Source organism: Epinephelus lanceolatus, chromosome 7 (assembly GCF_041903045.1).
Source record: "Epinephelus lanceolatus isolate andai-2023 chromosome 7, ASM4190304v1, whole genome shotgun sequence".
NCBI classification, from domain to species: domain Eukaryota; kingdom Metazoa; phylum Chordata; class Actinopteri; order Perciformes; family Serranidae; genus Epinephelus; species Epinephelus lanceolatus.
The window spans coordinates 29,702,505-29,724,411 of NC_135740.1; the positions used below are offsets into that span (position 1 = coordinate 29,702,505).

Consider the following 21,907-nt stretch of genomic DNA (forward strand, 5'->3'; position numbering starts at 1 on the left):
AGAGGTGCGATAAGCCAAAGTTTAAACATGCTAATGTAGTCTGTTAACTCCCGTGGGAGTTAACAGACTACTGTTTATCAACTACTGTTTATCAATTAACACAGAGTCGGGCAAAAGTCCGTTTTCAGTCTCAATATTGGTGAAGAGGCATAGAGCTTACTGATTGGACATTGGCGCATGCAGGAAAAGGCGAGGAAACATGCCAGTTAACCAAAGCAAAATCCATACAGATTGGAGAGTCTTGCAGCAGTGACTCGATGTGCGGGCTCGCCATCATCCAAAACTTGCTCGGGTGCGCGAGAGAGGTACGCCTTACCAGTCTTGGACTTTTATTACAATTAATACCCAAATGAGCTTTATTCTATTGTTATGTTCTCTGGTCTGAAACATAAAAAGTACCCATATACTCAGAACATTCCCCTGGCTGTTTTCCTTTTTACCTAGAACATCTTTCACCAGTCATTGTCAGTGGAGCAGCTCCAGACTTTATACCCTATGACATCACAAATTTGAATTTTAGTGCTCTAGTTTTTGGATTTGGGAGGGAGTTGTTCAGGTTTATTTACATTTATGGACTGTCATAGACCATAGGAATGACGTATGAATTTTGAAATGGGCATATAGCTCCCCTTTAATATTATAATTCCACACCTTGCTGTGCAGAGATGCCTGCAATGAAGGTTGACTTCTGTTCTGCTCTCCACCCTGACAGATACACATAAACAGCCACCTGATTGAATCACTTGTTGTTACTAAGGAGATCTGTGAGGCTAAATGTAAAATTATGCTCTTTATTGTGGGGTGCAAACATATTTCTTGTGCACTGATTTCTATAATGATCCATAGAAACAGGACTGTAGCCTACATGGTGCTTAAAGGGACATATTATATAGGCTATTAATGCAGGCTGTATGCGCAGCCCTCCTGTGATGTTGTGGCATATTCAACGCAATGAAAAACTGAGATTTTATATCTTATGATTGCACCATGTAAAACAGGTGTCAGACAGCATCGCGAAACGCACTCGCACATCCACAACAAAAAGGGAAAAAGCGGATGGGGGGGGGGGGGGGGGGGGTGTCGGTGTGGTGACAGGCTCCAGCGGGGGGAGATCTCAGCGCAGGTGTCCTTGGTTCCTTTTTTATTTTTTATTTCCTCCTGACACCTCGGAGACAGGACCCGACCGTAAGTAGCCTAAGACTGTTGAGGAGGAATCAAAGCTGATAAAATAATAAATGTTTGATCTGCCATGAAATCCGAGCAGGAGCAGCGAGAGGAGAAAGATAGGCTCGTCTGGATGAGAGACCCCCGCTGGGTGAAGACACGAAGCGTATGTTAGCTGAGCCGTGAAAGCTCGCTGCCATTGACTGGAGCTGAGGGCTGAAATGGGAGCAAAGCGATGAAAGGCGAGCGCAGGAGACTGAGCATCCTCGCGCACGGCGTCGCATCACTGATCATTTCGAGGTATTATACATCATTTACAGATCCGCGATAGTCGCCACTGTCTGGACATCGTCTGTCGATGCTGACAGGTTGAACGGCGGCATTTATGGTCGCCAGGCAAATTCCATTTTTCCCTCTGCAGATGTGCGCTGCGAGAAGAATAAGGCCTGTGAAGGGATTAATCACTTATCACGATGAACAGCATCTCCAGCATCACACCACGGATCAGTCGACTGTTTTCACATGTAATGGCTGATGTTTAGATGAGACATGCATGTTGAATCCTGCACCTGAATAAGGACATCCATTGTTTTGACATCCTGAAAAGCAAATAGACCCGAGCTGGTTTTCTCTCCTGACATTCTGCTAAAGCAAGATGGGACTAACCTGACTGTGTGTCAACACTCTGCCTGGGTGTGAGTCCACACATGCACCCACTAGCTCTGGTGTTGGGTGAAAAATGCCAAGCTCTCAGGCGCCCGATATGGGCACGAATTTCACTGACATTCCCTGGGAGCCTGGTTTCACCAGCTCCAGTCATGACCAGCTGTGGTCCTCCACCGTTAACAGCGTGTTGAAGATGGTGTTCATATCTCTCATTGTGTGCGTGTCTTTGTTTGGGAATGTGGTGGTTCTGCTGGTGTTCCAGAGGAAGCCTCAGCTCCTTCACGTGGCCAACCGCTTCGTCCTCAACCTCCTCTTGGCAGACCTTCTCCAGACCATACTAGTCATGCCCTTTGCCATCGCAGCCACTGTGCCAGGTGTGTGGCCCCTGGACGCCCGACTGTGCCAGGCTCTGGTGGTGCTCATGCACCTTTTCGCATTTGCAGGGGTCAACACCATTATAGTTGTCTCAGTGGATCGCTACCTGGCCATCATCCACCCTCTGTCCTATCCCACCCGCATGACCCCTCACCTGGGCACCAACCTCATCATCTGCACCTGGGTGCTCAGTTTCCTGCAGAGCACGCCACCTCTCTACGGCTGGGGGGCCATTGACTTTGACCGCCATCACAACGTGTGCTCGGTGGTGTGGTCCTCCAGCCTGTCCTACTCTGCTGTGGTGTCCACCTTCTCCTTCTGGCTGCCTGTGCTCATCATGCTTGGATGTTACTGGATGGTGTTCAGAGCGGCTCGGAGGCAGAACGCACTTGTGCACCCCATACAGACGCAGTCCTACTCCCAGCCCTGCCCGCAGGACTTCCAGGGACCTAGCAGTCCACAGCCCCAGCCCCAGCCCCAGCAGGCCAGCTCACCTGACGGCCCCTACTCAGCCAGGGGGTACCCTGTTCGAGTTCGGCAGAGACGCTTCCACTACCACTGCAAGGCTGCTCGTGTAGTTTTCGTGATCATGGCCTCGTATATCCTCAGCATGGGGCCTTACAGTATACTGAACACTATATCTATGAGTGCCAGAGCAGCCGTCCCGCCCTGGCTGTCCTCCCTTGCCCTTGTGCTCTTCTTTTTGCAGTGCTGCCTCCACCCATACATTTACGGTTACATGCATCGCAGTGTGAGGAAGGAGTTCCTCGCCCTGCTCTGTGGCTTGTTCTGCAAACAGGGCCGCCCCAGCCAGAGCTCTGCGGTGGAGAGCTGCTTCACAACTACAGAGGGACGATTAGGTGCTCACTCTCACCTGCCCAGCCTGACTGCAAGAGTCTTCCCTCTGCGGACATGGGAAGAGTGCACGACATCCTCCTCTCCCACTTTCGAGAGGAAGTCGAGGGACAGCCGTAAAGAGACCACGTCCACCAGCGTCAGCTCTGAGAGGGAGCTCACAGTCCACAGCAAACGAAGCACATGAACCGCTTCATCGGAAAGACCATGTTTGCTCTTAGTTGAAGAGCTTGTCACACAGTGTGTTCACACATAAGCTAATATGCCTTCTTAACAACAGGGTCATTCATTCTGAAGTTGCCGGCATTAGGAATATGGTTGATCCCCAACATTATAATCTTTAATCACTTTGTTATAAGCTTGATTAAATGATTCACTTGAGATTGAATACATCTCTTGGACAGAAAATGATTTATTGTTGGATTATGAATGTACAATATACTGTTAGAGTGAGAGAGATCCTAAACAATGACTATTACTTTTGATCAAAGTTTGAAAGTTTTACATGTAAACACAGTTTTAGAGTTACCACAGGTGTGTGCAGCTATTATTTACGTATCTTTATGTTGTATTGTGTTTTGTCTCTACAAACAATTGTTTTTAATGTATGCAAGTATTGTACAAGCTACTGTTACATCAAACGGGCATTTGAGTCAAAATTTCAAAAGATTCACACTAAAGTAAAACCAGAAATCACATTTAATTTGTATTTTACGCCCTTACCTGCAGGTCTGTTATGAAAGACACTGTTATTTTTTTAACCTGGACTTGCCATGCCAATATAGAAATTGTTATGTTGCATCAAAGTGGTTGTAGTTCGGACCACTTTGCCGTAATCACAGACCACAGATGTCTCTGAAAAGGCACTGATCTTCTGCACAACTACTCAATCTCCTTTAAACTCTCTGTGTGTTGTATTCTGTGATCACGCCTGCGGGCACAGGATGTACTGTCCTTGTGTTTGTGCACGCAAGCTTCGCCTGCAACTAATGAACTCAGGGTATGCTTGTGGAAAAGTGTGTAGTGCCCATCTCTGTTCTTGAATCTCGTAGAGCAAGTGAACATAGGTGTGTGTACGTCCCTGTCCCTGTCTCTGTTGCCGTAACTGTTCTTAGTCTCAAAGCGCCTTTTCAGTAAATGAGTAGAGTAATGATTTTTTTTTGTGCTTGCCAGTTACAGAACATGCAAGAGTTGGTGACTCCTCCCTGATGGGAAGGCCACAACTCTTTGTTTCCTTTATCTCCTTTAACCTTTAGCTCGACCTGTGGAGGTGGAGGTGGAGATTTTGCGTTTTACTGCAGTGGGCCACTGTATATTTGGATTCAGCATTTTCTGCCTTTGTATCAGCCTTTCTTTGAGGAAGTACAATATTTTTTGTTAAAAAAAAAAAAGCATAGAGAGCAGGGTACGATAAAAACATCACTCCAGTGGACTTGTTGAACTAGTTATTTAACGTAGGCTGCATGCCGCAAGATCTTATGTAACAGATGTCTTATACTCCTCTGAATACATGTAGATTTGTAAAGATACCTCCTGACATTTGTAACAGAAAAACCTGTCTTGCTTAAAGAGGGTGGATGCCTCTGTAAGTGTTTTATGCTTGCAGTGACTCATCGAGATAAAGGTTGATAGGTTAGATGTGTTGCCAAAGGATGTCACACGTGCATCACGACATTATGTGCATTATCTGACAAGTGTAGTCCCAAGTTTGTCCAGTTTTTTTAACCTTTTGTTAAAGAGAAAAAACAATCGCAGATGAGTCAGGGTGCTGTCAGTGTGTTAATATTATACGTTTTATTAGACTGCAATTGTTTTTTCTGGGAACAATTCCTAATTTATTGAACCTGACTGGACTGGTGTGGAGTTGAGTCTCGGTGAACTGAAAATATCCGTACTATAGTATTATAAATGACAATCAAACTTGTATTATAAGTTTGTCCAAGTGTTGCTTTGTAAAAAGCAAAGGGGTGCAGTACAGTATGTAACAAAATGTATTATCGAACAAGAGAAAATAATGTTTTTAAGTGCTTTAAAACCACATATTTTTGTGATTTCTATTGTGCTTTTGTATTATTTCTGGTTTCATTATTCAACATCTAAAGTTGTCTGTTGTTTAATAAAGGTGAACTAATTGTAGTTGTGCCAAGTTTTTTTCCCATATCAAACATTTGCCTAAGACTAAGTCGACCGCAGGTGTGTGTGTGTGTGTGTGTGTGTCTGCTCTCACCAATCAAAGCCTGGCTTCAGATATAATGAGCCAGATCTTTAAAATGCTACTAACGTATAAGTCTGTGCAGTCAGGTCTTTGCATTACACGAGGCAAAGGAACATTCTGTATAACAAGTGAGGTAAAATGAGGTACGTGACATTTTGGCAAACCTGTTCACCTGTCATTCATGCCAGTAAAGCTCATTGTAATTGAAATTCCAGAAATTAAACTGACACTAATTGTCCACTAATCAGAAGATCCTATATTCAATCCTCAGCTTCTCCAGCCTGCATGTTGGAGCATCCTTGGGCAAGATTCTGAACCCCAAACTGCTCCGATGGCTGTTCCATCAGTGAGTGAGAAGAAGTGAATGGTTACTGGATAGCAGGCGGCACCTTGTACGGTAGCCTCAGCCACCAGTGTGTGAATGGGTGAATGTGACATGTAGTGTAAAAAGCGCTTTGAGTGGTTGAAAACTAGAAAAGTGCTACACAAGTGCAGTCCATTTACCATTTGGAGGAGGGACAGTTTTGAATCCTATGCTAAATAAAAGAAAACCTGCACAGCACTTTAAAATACTTGCCAGAAATAGATTGTTTTGAACAAAAGCTGGAAGATTTAAAAGGTTTTTTTGTGCATTTATAGTGTTTTACATTTTTAAAAAACAGAACAAAAAGAAGTGTAAGATGTAGGAAATGTTTAAATATTTACCTGCAAATGTTGAAGTTTCTTTATATAATTTATCTCCACACAGATGCAAAGACAATGCTGAACACTGAATCATTTATTTTCTGTAACTGCTTATCCTGCTGGGGGTCGCTGGAGCCTTTCCCAGCTGGGTCTGGTGAAAGGTGGGGTACACCCTGGACAGGTCGCCAACTATCACAGGGCTGACTCAGAGACAGACAACCATTCACACTCACATTCACACCTACGGCCAGGTTAGAGTCACCAATTAACCTGCATGTCTTTGGATTGTGGGAGGAAGTACCTGGAGAAAACCCACACTGACAAGGGGAGAAGGGCACAGAGGGCTCCCCCACCCTGGGTTCGAACCAGAATCCCTCTTACTGTGTCGACACTGCTAACCACTGCATCACCGTGCTGCCTGAATCCCATAGTGGCTCTAGGGGAAAAAAAAACATGTGGCCTTAATTGTGAATTAATTGCATTTATTTGTAAAAATGTTATCACCTTGGGTGATGTCCACCACACTGCTCGAAGCAAAAGGCAGCAGTGTTTTACGTCGTTACAATTCAGCAAACCGCTCAGTCAAATCTACACGGGTGCATCTCAACGGTGCCTATGCACTGAATCAGTAAATTCATGGACTGCGTTATGGTAACCAGGTGAGAATCTCTTCTGTGGCCAAACACCTCAGGCATGTCATTGAGAGATCATCCTTCATGTGCAACACACTGTAGCATATGCGTCTGATACATATGTGCTTCTAAACCAAGTGTACCCTTTGTGTCTATGCAGACTTAAACGAAGCCATCAAAAACAAGAGAATGGACATGTGTCATAGCAATGTCAGTGTTTTATATAATTTCTGAACTACAATACAGGCTGATATTTAAGGATGTATAGCCCCATCTTCACCTTAAAAAAAAAGAAAAAGAAACTCCTACAGATGATTCAATAATGGTGACAATCTTTAAGTAGCATTTTCTCGCTCACTCTCTATACAGTATATGTACACACATTTTTTTTCCATCATTACAATACAGGTAATGAAAACCAAAACATTTAGTCATAAGGGAATAGAAAAGCAAAATACAGAACATTTTACTTTCTGTAGAAAATTAAAATACAAACATTTCAGCTTTTTTTGTTAAACCCACCAAAAACAAACTGCTCACTATGACAGCTAGATCATTGGAACCTACACTGATTTTCAAGGCGCCACTCAAAATATTACTGGTCAACAGTGAAGACAAAATTATATATATTAAAAAAAAAAGAAAAAAAGAAAACAATAGCAACGTAGGTTTAAAGCACAAAAGAGGACGGGCTCTGCTCTTCGGGTCTTTTCTATGATAAGTGATGGTTTCAGTTCAGGGCCATTCAGACCACTTGATCACCCAGCCAGCACTGAGGAGGGCAGTACTGCGACAGGAAGGAGTCAGTCTTTCCCACAGTCCTCTAGTCCACCTTGACCACACTGTAGATCTTATTTACGAACCAGAAGCAGGCGAAGAAGCCAATTGTACCTGAGAAGAAAAGACAGGTTAGAGGGAGGATTTGATAAATGTTATTACAAAAGATACAAAAAAAAAAAAACAAAAAAAAAAACATTGAAGCCAAACTTAAAGGTCCAGCTTGTATGATTTGGGGGCATCTATTGACAGAAACAGTGTATAATAATCATAACTTTTTTTTCATTTCATTTCATTTCTAATCACCTGAAAGTAGGAATTATTTTACCTCAGAATTACGACTAAATATAAATAAATAAGTAGAGATTGTTTTATTAATATAACACTTCTTTACCCAAAAATAAAAGACAAAAACTTGTCTCATGGATGTTTAAAAATAAAATAATCCTCTCTTTAAAATGATGACAATAGCGGCATATTTAAAAAAATTAGTCTAATTTCCACATCACTGTTGTGTCAGATGTTTGTTTAGAAAGTACTAGACCTCCTATTCAAAAGGATTGCTGTGACACATGAATTGATCTAATCACTATATCATAGCACTGGACAATCAATATTTTTACTTAAGTAGTTTACTTAAAAATTTAAAGGGTTATGACATGGATTTATTTCATCAAGGAACAAGAAAAGTAACAAACAATTTACAGACTACATTAATCATTCACTGTAACAACAGTCGCACGTTAAAGTACACAGAAAATATACAACAGCCAAATAACAACAGTAGATGGAGCATGGAGGTGTAATGTTGGCAGGGGTGGAGAAAGTTTAAGTGACTACTACTAACAGAAACATAATCCATGTGTTGATAATCCCTATATGTTACACTCGGGTGGGGACAAAAAGTAAACAGGATAGTGTTGTCTGCTGCCGTCTTAACAAAGTGCTCCAGTATGCTTTTACTTTGAGTGTCTGTGCACTGCAGACGCACTACTGTGAGACGTCATATTATACTTTGTAGGCGAGGTTTTTGGCTGCAGCTCGTTGTCCAGACAAATTCATGCTTTGACTGGGTGTATCTGCTTTTAAGTTGGCACACATTTTTCATTTGACGTACTTTCGCAACTGATGCGACGTTTGGTAGCCTTCTAGAACACTAAAATCAAGTGTTTTCCAGTTCACTAGATAGATTTTTCTGCAATAAAAATGATTCGTGTAAGATGAGCACACTGAAAGTTTTATCAAAACAGATGTCAATAAAGATTTCCTTTGAGGACATGATTTGTAGCTGAAAAAAGGTAATTAATCACAATATTTTGCAATATACATTACATTATAGTGATACTCAGCATATTGCAAGTCGTTTAAAATCATGATAATACTGTATTGTGAGGTCTCTGGTGATTCCCACCCCTACTACTTAGAATGACCCATTAATCATCCACTGAGGCCACCATGTTGTTTCTACAGTAGCCCAGAACAGACAAACCAAAAACTGGCTTTAGACAGGGCTATTTATGTTTTCGCTTGGCACGTGGGAGAAGTTTCAGTTCTACGACCACATCGCTTAATTCCTCTAAATCCTGCACACTGGACCGTTAAAACACCTGATTGGGACTACTAGCTCCCTTTGGGACAAACATAAGGACAAAATTAACAAAAGGCCACAAGGTTCTCAAATAAGACTGGGCGAGAAGCAGAAAATCGGATATCATAATATTTTTGACCGTATTCCTTGATATTGATATCGTGATGATATTGTAGGGTTGACTATTGGTGCTTTCACAAAATATCTACACAGATTTTTAATAGAGCTGGGTTGAAAAAAATCGATTTAATTGATTCGAATCGATTTTCCTTTGGGCACAATATCGATTCATTAATTAAAAAAAATCGATCTTTTACTATAACTATTTTCCTCCGTGGACATGTTGTACAGCCGGTAGCAGACTGCAGCACCCTGGAGTACTATCAACCCAGGTAGTCTCGCGAGATCAGTATTTAGCACCTGAGGTCATCGCGAGACGATCGGACATTGAATGAAGACAGAGCAGATGAGCAGCAAACAATGGTGGGAGCGTGTCCACTGAAGGCATGGGTCTACGGTGCGAGTATTTTCACTCGCATTTTCCCCTAAAAATATAACGCTAATAATGTACGAATGTTTAGTAAATGCACATTAGTTTCACAGAAAAAATTAAGAAATACCACTAAGCATCAGCACACTGCTAACTGTAGCCTCAGTTTGTACCTCATAACGTTACAGATCTGCTGGTAAAGTTAACTTGGCGTTAGCAAGCGTGATAAAAGACGGCAGAGAGGCGACGCTGTGCAAATAAACCAAAGATTTATTATTTTTCTGTAGCAGTAAACACATGGGCTGATAACAAATGTGTTAACTAACTATGCTAAAGCTTTACAAGCTATTCAGGGCTGCCGATGATAACGTTAACATGACAATCAGCAAGGCTAACGTTACGGCTAACAAGCTAATGTACTGACGCTCCTCACACACACACACACACACACACACACACATACCGGACAGCCTCTCAGTCCTTGCTTAGCCGCTAACGTTAGCTCATGTACAACACACAGAAAGGGTCATAATGTGCTTCTAGTGACTGTCAAATCGCCAGTGAAAGTTGTTTACACAGACACGGAGAGCAGCGTGCCTGTACTCATGGGACAAAGATCCTCTTAGAACAAAGACGGTTCACTCTGCTCTGCCGCCAGGAACAAACTGGGAGGCAAAGATCCTCTCTGAGGAAGAGGGTTCACTTTGCTGCAGGGTTCACCTACGTATATTGTTTCTCTTCTGATACAGTCAATGTGTGCATCACAACCACTGCAGTGTATTGCACAAAAGCTTTATAAGACGGTTACAGGCAGCAAACTTGTGGATGTCCTTTGTTTACATCTTTTGTAGCCACTTCATTTAAATTGTCTGCCTTGTGATTAGATTTAATTTAAAATATTTATTTTGTATGTGTCAGGTAATGTTACATAAAAGTACATGATGACTAATGTACTGCTTTGGGGTCAATTCTTAATGTAAACAGTATTTTTAATAGTAATGCACCAGGTCAGAGGGTTCCTTGTTAAATATACTTCGTTAGTTCTCAGAAAATATCTTAATATCCAAGCAAATTTTGTATCATAATTGAAATATACTTGACTGAATCGATATTGAACTGAATTGAATTGAATTGAATTGAATCGTGAATCGGATCGAACTGAGTCCTTGAAAATGGAATCGAATCAATCTGGAAAATCTGAATCGATACCCAGCCCTAATTTTTAAGAAATATTAATCAATAATGTGGATATAAATGCCTTAACTGGGTAAAGACAAAGAACAGCTAAAACAGTCTGGTATGATCAGAAAATTGAAAACACTTCACTGTAATGCAGCCTTTAAAAACAGGAAAAGACAACACTTAAGATATTATAATATCCAAAATATAGAAGACATCTAGTCTCATATCACAATATCACATAATATTGATACATTTCCCAGCTATATCCTGAAATTAAAGTTCTTCAGCGACACAGGCACGAAAATTGCCAAACTGTATAGCCAACTTGCTGTCTCAAGTTCTATCCACTAAAAGCTTGAAACATAACTTTTGACAGTCGGGACTGCAATCTCCACCAGACTGCGAAAACACCAGCACCTCATTTTGTCACGGAGAGAGCATATACTCCAGATTGGTCAAAATCCTGGATCAACTCAAGTGGGTATAAAAGTCCTATCTGACTGCGCAACAGGGGCCACGCAGCCCAATCCCGAATTAAACTGATCAAAGTTGGGACGAGGTTAAAAAGACAGACAAAAAAATAAAAAGTTAAAGATGGGGAGTGAGAGAGATTAGGATTATTTAGATCAAAACTGGAAGCAAGGAGGGAAACTGATAATCTTTTCCTTGAATCCTTGGATTATTTCTTAGCGATAGTCTTTTGACATCTCGTCCCCTCGCTACTTACAGCTCTGTCTTAAGATAGTGTCAAGCACTACTACGGTGACGAGCAGGGCTACAGGCTAACTTTTATCTGGTCTCATGACAGAGTATCACCAGGAAAAAAAAATGCCATCATGTGACATCATGGTGGGCGGTATATTTCTGGGTGACATAGAGACTAGGCTGTTATCTAGTCCTGTATATTATCCTTTTTCCCACACACAGCCCTGGTCTCATCTGAGTTGGTGTGTACAGGAGCTGGACAGGGCTGGAGAGTGCTGTTACCATGTCAACACGTGTCAATCCTTGTCTCCTTTAACACGGAGACAAAAGCGGCAGCAGTGTTCTGTTCATCCTCGCTCTGTGATAACCCCTGTGCTACATAAATCTGCACAACCTCAGTCACACGGCTGGATTTATTAGTCCAGAGAAACGCAGCGATGGTCAGGAATCCTGAGTGCGTATGGACTCATTATCATCCATGGCAGCGAGTCAAAGTGGTGCCTGTATCTTTTGATCTACAGAAAAAAAAACCCCTCCCTGATAAAATTAGGCGCCGGCTTGTCAAACAGCGAACCACAGACAGTAAAACTGACCCAAATAAGTCTGCAAAACTAGATCTGACCAAGAGGGACTTTGAACATTCTCGTCCTATTTCCCACAGTCTCTCTGATTTTCATTAAACATTAAACCAAAAAAAAAAATGACACAAATGGCACCCTTGCAAATAACGCTCTTTAACTTCACGTGACACAGTGACTCTGTACTGCCAGTGCAGAAATAAAAAGACCAAGGGTTGGCTTTTACTATATGACAAAGAAAAAAAAAAGTTGCATAATGGTGCGTTTACTTCCTGGTGTTTAATGTCATACGAACAGGATCAACATCCTTCATCCTGACAGCACAGTTGACCTGACACTGAGCAAACATCACCACACATCCACACCTACACACGACACACCCATTTATGCCTGGCATGCGATAAACTATGAGCTTACTCACCCGTCACTGACAAAATTAAGATTGCAGTTAAACTAGATCTAATGGTTTGTATTGTATTGCATTGTAAAGATATTACTGAAACTAATATCAATACTAATATTGCCTATTGATATCTATACTATTTATCAATAGTTATAGTTATTATCAATACTTCTCTCTATAATTTGGTGCAAAAAATAAAGACATGACATAAAAAGATGGGAAAAGATTTAACAGTTATTTCATTATTTCTTTTTAGCAGAATTAAGTTATATTTATTCCTGAGTTTCCTGTATTCCAGTATTCCTACACCTTAGCGCAAGCTACATTTAAGACCAATTTTACAATACCCAAAACTGAAGGAAGAAAAAAAAAACAAAAAAAAAAACTTTAACAAACATCAGTTACCTTGAGTTAGGGACAGTTTGGCCCAAGTGATCATTGTAACATAAAACATGATTTTTTTTTTGTTGGTTAAGTTAAATAGTGCTGAAAATTGTATTGTTATTGTATTATAAAAGTATCCATTTGGTTTGCCTTGACAAACCTTTTTCATTTGTAATTTGATTTAATGTTATATATGTATGCGGTGGTGTTTGTTTCTCTATCCTGATCTGTGTGGCGTAAATGTGAGAGGCATTCATTACCAATTATTTTAAGAGGTTACAATACAACTTCAGAAAAGAAAAATCCTACTTCCAATGTCTTAGCATTTTTAAGACTTTTTAAAAAATTGATTAAAGCCATTTTGAACCAATTAACCATATTTTTTGATTCATAAATGCAATGTCTTTAAAGACTATATAATGATCCGCAGGAACCCTGTGTATATATAATGAGGGAGAAGCAATTGCTACAAATGTCTGGTGGTGATGTGCCTCACTGATGCTTCACTACCAGAAGCTAAACTTGTACCATATTACAAATGACCAAGGAACGATTAGTCCTTAAAGTGAGCTGACACTTGTGAACATTTTGCCCTGTCAGCCATAATTGGACATCACTGAATGAAGCATGCAGTTACACAATGCCAGACGTAATTGTCTGATGCCAGCAGCTTCATTGGGAGAGGCTAGGAATGTGAAAATGCCAGCTATTTTAGAATGAACTCAAACACCTGTCGAACACTATGAAACCTTGTTATATCTTACTGTGGTAGTTTCTGTTATTGTTGTGATAACATGTTGTGTTGTCTTGCTGTTGTTATCGCTGAAGCCGCTGTGTCATGCATATGTCCTATTTTGTAATTGTGTTTTTTACACGTTAGTGTCTTTCAGCAGCGACATTATTCCCTGTTTCCTGCCCTACGGACTACAGATGAAAATTAGCTTACAGCTGACTCTGGTGCAGTAAAGTAGCTCTGCACTGTCCCTGTTAAATAAATTAAATAAATAAATATTACCATTACATAAATACCAAAAGCAGCACTCTCTGTCCAGGAGCTTACTAATGTTTCTGTACTGATTAAATGTACTAATTTTGTACCAGGTCTCAATAACCATCTCTATCATGCAGTGTACTAGATAATCATTTGTCACATTTATAAACTGAGCTCACCAATAAAAGAAACCGATTGTGACATGATATCCAGGTATCATTGCAATGTGTCAGGGCAATAGGGAAATCATTGTGTCTGCTTAAAGTGCTCACATGTCGCTTATCTCAAAGCCTCACCTGTGAAGAGGAAGAAGATGAGAACCATAATCATGGTGTATCCAAAGTAGAGGATGGTGCTGGCAGCTCCAATTATTTGCAGCTTGGAGAAGAAGTAATGCACGGCGTAGATGAACAGATAGACCGCTGTGAAACCGCTGGTCAGGAAGGAACGCCACCACCAGTGGTAGTCCTAGAAACACATTACAAAAGATGACATGTGAGGTCATGTCAACTGAAATTGTCCTGTGCAAAAATATTATCAGCATGTCATGTAGTCAGGGCTGTGTGATGGCATAACAACTAATATATTCAAAGGCAAAACCTAGAGGAAGCTGCTTTAGATATTTGCATTTTTTTTCTTCCTCTTTGACACAAGTGTAGTGCGTTCTATAAACAGTGAAGTCATTGTGAAGTGGAAGTACTTAATTTTCCCAGACCCAAGTTTGATTAAGGAGACAAAATTCTCTGAACACTGAGGTACCTCAGCACATAGGTGGAAGTAGCAGAGCAGGATTGTTGCCTCAGAGCATGTGATGAGTAGAATGATAAAAACCAGGAACAGGAATCCAAACATGTAGTACATCTGATGAGACCTAGCGAAAGGGAGGCAACAGGTGTCAAAAATCCAAACCCCTCCTTGTGATTACAGAGTTCAAAACTGGAATTGCAGACCAACTAGGAGAGGCAGCATTCCTGCCTGCTTACCAAATGCTGTTGAGAATAAAGAAAAGCTGAATGAAGATGCAGCCAAAGGGCAGGATGCCGCCCATCACGATACCAGGAATAGGCTTTGTGAAGAATGACTGCTCAGGGATTTGACGGGGGATTTGGTTTGTTCGCACTGGTTGCTCAATTGCCTGCACAGGAGCAGAAAGAGAGGGAATTATATAACAAACTCACAAACACGTGCACATTTCATCTAAAATCAATACTATGATAAACTAGAGGGCCTAACTCACAGCTTTTTTGAATCCAAAATAGGCACCAACGAAGGTGAGGGGCACGGAGATTCCAAACCACAGAGCCAAAATGGCCACCAGAGTGCCAAAGGGGATTGCTGCTGAGGAGCCCTCCACCCAAAGGATCAGGTTCATCAGGAAGAAGTCTGCAAACACAATACTGGGGAAGACACAATGACAGAGAAAGACAATACATGTTAGATTCAAAAAAGGTGGTGTGTAAGACAAAATACTAGTATACACAGCATAACGTCACCCCTGCACTCCGGGGCAGAATTTAAGTACAAAAATGAGACAAATGAACAAAAAGCTGCGCAAATGAAGTCTGAGAACTCACCCCGGGCACAGGAGCGCCGTCAGCAACACGTTTGTCTTCCATTTTTCGCCTCCAAAAGCTGAGAGCAGAAACAGAGTTGGATGAGGACATCGTGATGAGAAAGATTTCACTGACTGCAACGACTCAGAACACTGAACTCAAATTTTCACTGGACTCTTACTTTTGTAAAGGCGTGCAGACACATAGCCAGCAGGTGTGCCTAGCAGAACCCAGAGGACCACAGCACATGTCATGAGAGCCCCTCTGTTGGCCGGTGACAGGAAACCCAGACAGGCCAGGACTAGAGTGGACAAACAGTCATTAGTGCACTCAGTCAGACAAAACAGCATCACTGTAAATCAAGCACTGAAACATGGATACAAAGACTGCCTTAAATGCTACTCCTTTCTCCGCTGCCCAACTTCAGACTGTAAACCTAAAACTGGCTTCACAATGTATATGCCTTTAAATGTTTCTTCTTCTCGACTGATAAAGCTCTTCATTATATTTCAGAGGCTTCCACAGATGGGCCTTTATCCTTGTTATGAACGTCTACAGTGGAAATATTTTAACTTAAATTGTTCTGTTTCCTCTCAGGCTGCAGGGGTGCTGTCTCCATGATGGCACAATAAATCTTTGCTAAGGGAAATAAACAGAGTATGTTTGGGGAGATAACCAGCTGCGTTTTGTGATGTGATTTTAGTGGTGGACACAAAGGAAAAGTGAAACTAATGATAATCATAAACAGAGGATGTGTGTAACTATTACTGGTATTACAAATTACAGCCTAACATAAAACAGTGCTTACAGAGCGTGATGAAGGTCATGATGAAGATCTGGGTGCCCTGTCCGAGGAACACAGACAGCAGCATGCCTTTCCTGGGAGGACGGAAAACGTCCCCGTGCACCTGCTTCCACCCCGACTCCTCCTGTGCATCCTCCTGGGAAGGAAGGCAGAAAGCAACACGGCAACAGTCACAATCAAGGAAGCAGCTGACATTTGCAAATGATAAAAGTTAAAAGGTTAACCCGCCACCAAGCAGTGAACACTACCTCACCTGTTAGCAAAGAAAAATAAGGTGAAGACTGAGAAAATATGGTTTACTAAAAGCTGTAAAATGTGGTGTGACAAACTCTTCAGTCAATCCATTAGTGTAAGTCCTTTTCTTGAAGGTTTCACAGGAAAATACACACCATATTTTACATTCTGCTCTAATGTGCCGGTTTGCCTTAATCACACACCCAAACACCTGATTTCACAACCATAAAAGATTCTGTTAAAACTGCTTTCAATAAGCTTACGTAGAGTACAGAGCCTTTTTCCTTGGTCGATGGAAGCTTTATCAAGTCTGCCTGTGAAATGTAAAAAATATTTGTGTGCTGGGTGGTCTTTCACAGTACAGAATTAAAGCATTAGCCATATAACTAGGATGAAGATGACCGGTAAACACGCACTTACTGGTAAAAACCTCAACCTCTGATATATTTGTGAGTGAAATGTTTTAGCGCAAACCTAATACTTTTACTTTCTACTGTGAGATGAGACAAATCTACAACCACAGACACCAATGACCCTTTAATCTCCCAAAACAAGGCTGCTCTTCAATGTTCCCAAAAAGCTGTTGGCTTGTGAGATTTTCACTGCAGTGGTATCATCTGCTTTGAATAGTTCATTTGCATGGCGGCAACATGATTCCCTGCAGTACACAAATAGATTCAAACTATACCTTTAAAAACACAATCCAGTGATACTCAATTTATGGCCAGCGGCCCAAATCTGTCCCACAATAGGGTGCTGGATGGCCCTGCGACCATTTTCTTTACTATTAAAATAAATCCATTCACAATGGGATTTATCTTTACTTTGAATGTAAATAAGATGCCAGAGTGCATTAAAAACATAATAATAGACCTTGATTATATATAACATTGCCTGGGGTAGATCCCCTGGACCCTCCATGAAGACACAAAATGTCCTCAATTCCTAGAAACACCCCTGCGTTCACCTAACCTGCATGGGGCTGCTTCGACTGGATTTGCCTCTTGGCAAAAATGAGTGAGGACACCAAACATTCAAGGATGAAAAAAGGCAATTCATTTATTATATATACTTAAAAAATATTATTAATATTTGTTTATTAACAGGCACCAGGCCTCCTATCATTTTAGAAAAGTGGTCCATGGGTAAATCAAGTTGAGTATCCCTGATATAACCTGTTTTTTGTTTGTTTCTGTCAACTGCATCTTCAAGAAATGTTCACTTCACTATATCATCTTCACATCTGGATCAGCTCCAGCTACGGGAGAGTTAGACAATGCTTTTACCTGGTCCACCTGGTTGTATCTGGCAATGTCCTTGTGCAGAGTTCTCAGCATGATCATGGCAACCATGCCAGACAGGAAGAGGACAATGACCAAGGAGTTCATGATGCTGGAAGAACACACAAGTCACACAATAGCATCAGCTGACAAGCATTGAGGCCATGAGAGTTTTCAGGAGAGAGTGTGTGTGAAAAGTATATTCATACCTAAACCACTGGATGTTGGTGTGAGGCATAGAGACCAGGATGTAGTCCCACCTGGAGGCCCACTTGATAGAGTTGTCTTCCTGTAAAACAGCAGTAAAATAATTGCAAAAAAACATTGTACACAACATTACTTTTTTAAATTCTTGTTATATATTAGTATTGTTCGAGATATAATTGGTCTTATAGCTTAGAAGCCTACCTTAAAAGTGACAGAGTAGGTATAAGTGATCGCCACATCATTATCAAACTCCCCAGGGACCTCCATTGGGCTGCCTCCGTCACAAACTGGGTTCTTTTCATCGAGCTGTTTGATACTGTTGCGCCCAAAACAAACAAAATCCTCAATGTAAGATTATTCGAAAATAAAGTGTTGGTTTTGAATGGTACGTTGCCATTCAATTGCAACATGTTGAGACAGATTAGACCTAAATTGAGATATGTTGTCATCATGACAATTAACTACCAACCACAATTACCTCCTTGGCTCCAGAGTGGCAGCGACCAGCCGAGCGCCTCTCCATCCTTCTGACGCTCCGCTGTGGTAGGTGATCTTGATGTCCACGTGGTTGAAGACGTAAAAGGTGTTCTTCTTGTTGAACTCAGACTGAAATAGAAAAAAATTCTATTTAATATCAGGTACATTCCTCAGGTTAGGATTTGTTAACAAACATCTGTAAATTGTTGAGCATCTTCTACACTGTAATGATCTTATTCAAACATCACTTCCACTTCACCTCTATCTCACGTACGTCAGTTGTACTATTCTGTGTCTGTGTGGACTGAAACCCATCAGTTCAGATAATGTCATATGTCTGATTACATTAGTGACTTCAAAAATTATATTAAAGATTTTTACATGGTGTTTTTTGTAAGTATTATCAAATACTGTTTGAATCTTTAAATGACAGTTAATTCTAAATTAAAGGCTACTTTATTGTTCTAATACAAGAATCTAATGTGAAAAACACTAAATTAATATATTTTTCTGAGACACTCTTGACATAATCGAGAGTGCAGAGCACACGTTCGAAGAGAGAAATCACAACTCACATTGATAACACAGGCATCTTTAGCTCGGCCATCTGCAGTCACAAGGCAGCCAATGGGGAAGCCCGGGTTGCAGTACTTCTGACCATCTTCCACGTCATAACACCATGTCACCGGCATGTTGTCAATGATCCTGAAAAAATAATTGGTTCACCTTAACAAGCATCTTGCTAAATTAAATCTGTGCTCGTGTGTGTTTGCTTAACTGCTGTTGTTCATCTTTCAAGCAGTGCCCCTCCACTGCAAAAACTCATGCACAATGAACGACAGTGCAGTTAGGTAAATTAAATACAAACCAGTGGTGCTGGTAGTTGAGCTGCATTCCCATCTTAAGAAAATCCAGTTTGGTTGCGTCACTCTGTTCCCCTTTCTTGTAGTTTTTGGTGCACACCGTGCTGCATTTAACATCTTTTTTGAAGGTGACCTGTAAAAGGCAAACGATCAATAAAATACACTTAAAGTGATTCTAACATAAGCAACACCACAAACACCACACAAGCTTAGATGTTTCTGTTTAACACCCACCTTGTATGGTGAAGACTCAATTCGCTCACCAAACAGCACCTGTCCGAGGTTCTCTGAAGGCCTCATTTCCTTGGCATCTTTGCAAAAGTCAAACCTTTACAAACACAATGAGAAGATGTCACTGAGCTGGAAAACCGGTCATTATACAAATGGCATCAAGGAGAAATGAAACGTTACTTACACGTCATACTCATAAGGCAGGACTGACTCCACTGAGTCCAATCGATTGACAAACAGCTGGACCACTGTCTGTAAAGGAAAAGAAACAGTTTGTCTCTCAGTCTGTGTTTGTTTAACTGAAAAAATGGCTCCCTCACGCCACTGGTTGTCCATGTTCCGGGTTCAGTCATAAAACTAATATTAATATGGAGTAAATGACTCAGTTATAAGCAAAGATTAAGTTGTGGTAAATCTGTATGCTTGATCAGTCTCTCAAAGGGTTGAGTGATTTACTAGATCCCATCGTTTTTGGCGAGTCCAAGCCCACCTGTTCTTTGAGAGGTAATGTTAGCAGAGCAGTGACCGGTCAAGACAATTACAATGACGACTATTATCTATCATAATTCATTATCTTCATCAGTGTTAATATGCTAACAGTCTCATGTTAGGCTGGTGACACCCCCGAGACGCCAGCTACATTATATACTCCCTTGGTAATGACAGGAAGTGCCATTAAATTCAATTAACAATACACTGGAATATTATGCCAGTGCCCCGGTTCCAGATATTAGCCGGGGCCTAAGGACAGGGTTGGCTAGCTAGCAACATTGAGGAAGCTAACAAATTGAAATTGATAAAACGACTCCAGCTACATCACAAAACCTTCAGCAATACACAAGAGATGTGAGTCTCGTGAATTTGACATACCTGGCAATCTTCACTACCTTTGCCTTCTTCACAAAAACTCACAGGGGCTAAACCCGGAAGATAAAACGCCGAGCACAAACAGAAATACGAGACTAGCAACAAAACCAGCACAGAACTAAAGTGTATCCGCCTCTTCATTTTAACGCGGACACGGTTCTTCTAGTATTCTGTGTTCTTATGTCAAAGGAGAGTGGTCCTCCTTCTTCAGAAAAGGGGATGTTAGCTAGCTGTTCGCTGTTAGCTGGCTACGTCTTTCTACACGGGACGCAGTCACTGAGCTGACCTGTCTGGCGCTGGCGCAACCAGCATCGGTGACGTTTCGCTCCGTCAAACCAAACTATGTAGAAGCGACAGGAACAGAACCGGAAGTCAGACGATTTTATCTTCAAAACAAAAGATTTATAATAAGTAATCTGTTCATTACTCATGTTCATTACATTTATTACACGTTTATAGCTGACAATGATATACACACGGCGTTCTCAGTGGGATATTTACCATATTAATACCATTAAAAACAATTATATTTTGAAAGTGAGCAACACATGCTTTTAATTTGACAGGACAAAAACCGAACGTCCCATTTCTTACTGAATGGCTTGACACCGTGGAAGTAACACTGACGTTGCTTATCAATTCCTCCATAAACATCCTTGTTTTCTCCGCACGAACAATACTGTGCTTTATACTCCACATGAATTAGAAAATACTTTTTGAAAGAATAGCTTAAAAAAAGACAATGGCGATAGTACAAAATAAGAAAGAGAACAGTGAGAGAAAAAAGAGGGGGGACTACATTTTGAATATACATGAGGCTAACAGTTACTCATAGAGACCCACACTGTATGACACGACTGACAAGAAAAACCGGAACGCGTGCATGTTGCAAGAATCTCGGGCTGAAAATAACTTAGCGCATTTGAGCCTAACTACTTCACACGAGTACAATTTTAAAGTATTTGTAGGCTACTTTACTGAAGTATACCAATTTGATGCTTCATTATATGTGTAGGCAACTGCACTACAGTTTTTAGAAAAAATGTACTTTTGACTCCACTACGTTTTATTGAGAACGTAAGTTACTTTGCAGAATCAGATTTTACATATCAAACACAGATCAACAAAGAAAGTGTGATGCATTGTTAAAGGATAAACTACTTAAAGGACAACTTCGGTATTTTTCAACCTGGGCTCTATTTCCCCATGTGCATGTGTGCGTATGATTCATGGGTACCACTCGTTCTAAAATTGGTTCAGTATTGAGCCGCGAAACGAGCTAAAACGGTAATGGGGGCAAATGTGTCCTGTATAAAAGTGCTTTTTTTCGCCACTGACCGGTTCAGATCGCCAGTGCTATCTCTGTAAATAGCATATGGTAGCGTCCCTGGGGCAGTGGTGACTGTGAATGAGTGGAATCAGCTGTCAGTCAGTGTTGGAGCAGAAAGGCGGTAGTTGTCCCCGCTCGGTATTGTAAATGAGTATGTGTGTGTGAAGTGTGTGTTTTTTCGCCACTGACCGGTTCAGATCGCCAGTGCTAACGAGTGGTACCCATGAATCATACGCACACATACACATGGGGAAATAGAGCCCAGGTTGAAAAATACCGAAGTTGTCCTTTAACAGTATATAAAGTAGGCTATTAAATATTAGCTCCAGCCACCAGCTACATTAAAGGGCTGGGCTGTTTGTACTTTTGAT

The 21,907-nt window shown here is 41.1% G+C and overlaps 2 protein-coding genes across 3 annotated transcripts; one reads left to right on the forward strand and one right to left on the reverse strand.

Moving 5' to 3' along the window:
• Positions 1-1,065: 1,065 nt before the first annotated feature.
• gpr101 (G protein-coupled receptor 101) lies at positions 1,066-5,196 on the forward strand. Its single transcript, XM_033632693.2, has one exon. The coding sequence runs from the start codon at positions 1,904-1,906 to the stop codon at positions 3,245-3,247; it is 1,344 nt and encodes a 447-aa protein (XP_033488584.1). The 5' UTR covers positions 1,066-1,903; the 3' UTR covers positions 3,248-5,196.
• Positions 5,197-6,424: 1,228 nt separating this feature from the next.
• tm9sf5 (transmembrane 9 superfamily protein member 5) lies at positions 6,425-20,543 on the reverse strand. Of its 2 annotated transcripts, XM_033633595.2 has the most exons (18): positions 20,210-20,543; positions 19,524-19,591; positions 19,343-19,436; positions 19,114-19,241; positions 18,821-18,950; positions 18,247-18,374; positions 17,970-18,084; positions 17,771-17,850; positions 17,568-17,673; positions 16,545-16,595; positions 16,051-16,183; positions 15,424-15,543; positions 15,264-15,321; positions 14,927-15,086; positions 14,673-14,824; positions 14,449-14,560; positions 13,986-14,157; positions 6,425-7,482 (listed from the first exon to the last, which is right to left on the reverse strand). In XM_033633595.2, the coding sequence occupies exons 1-18, from the start codon at positions 20,345-20,347 to the stop codon at positions 7,415-7,417; spliced, it is 2,013 nt and encodes a 670-aa protein (XP_033489486.1). In that variant the 5' UTR covers positions 20,348-20,543; the 3' UTR covers positions 6,425-7,414. The 2 variants fall into 2 exon arrangements, with proteins under 2 accessions (XP_033489486.1, XP_033489487.1); XM_033633596.2 differs by lacking the exon at positions 16,545-16,595.
• Positions 20,544-21,907: the final 1,364 nt, after the last annotated feature.

Bases quoted from the DNA above. Each gene is read 5' to 3' on its own strand.
- gpr101 (XM_033632693.2), top strand. From the start codon at position 1,904: ATGCCAAGCTCTCAGGCGCCCGATATGGGCACGAATTTCACTGACATT.
- tm9sf5 (XM_033633595.2), bottom strand. From the start codon at position 20,347: ATGAAGAGGCGGATACACTTTAGTTCTGTGCTGGTTTTGTTGCTAGTC. The intron at 16,596-17,567 runs GTAAAAGCATTG...TACATTTCACAG, and splicing joins GATACAACCAGGTGGACCAG to GCAGACTTGATAAAGCTTCC. The intron at 16,184-16,544 runs GTAAGCTTATTG...CTTCCTTCCCAG, and splicing joins AAAAAGGCTCTGTACTCTAC to GAGGATGCACAGGAGGAGTC.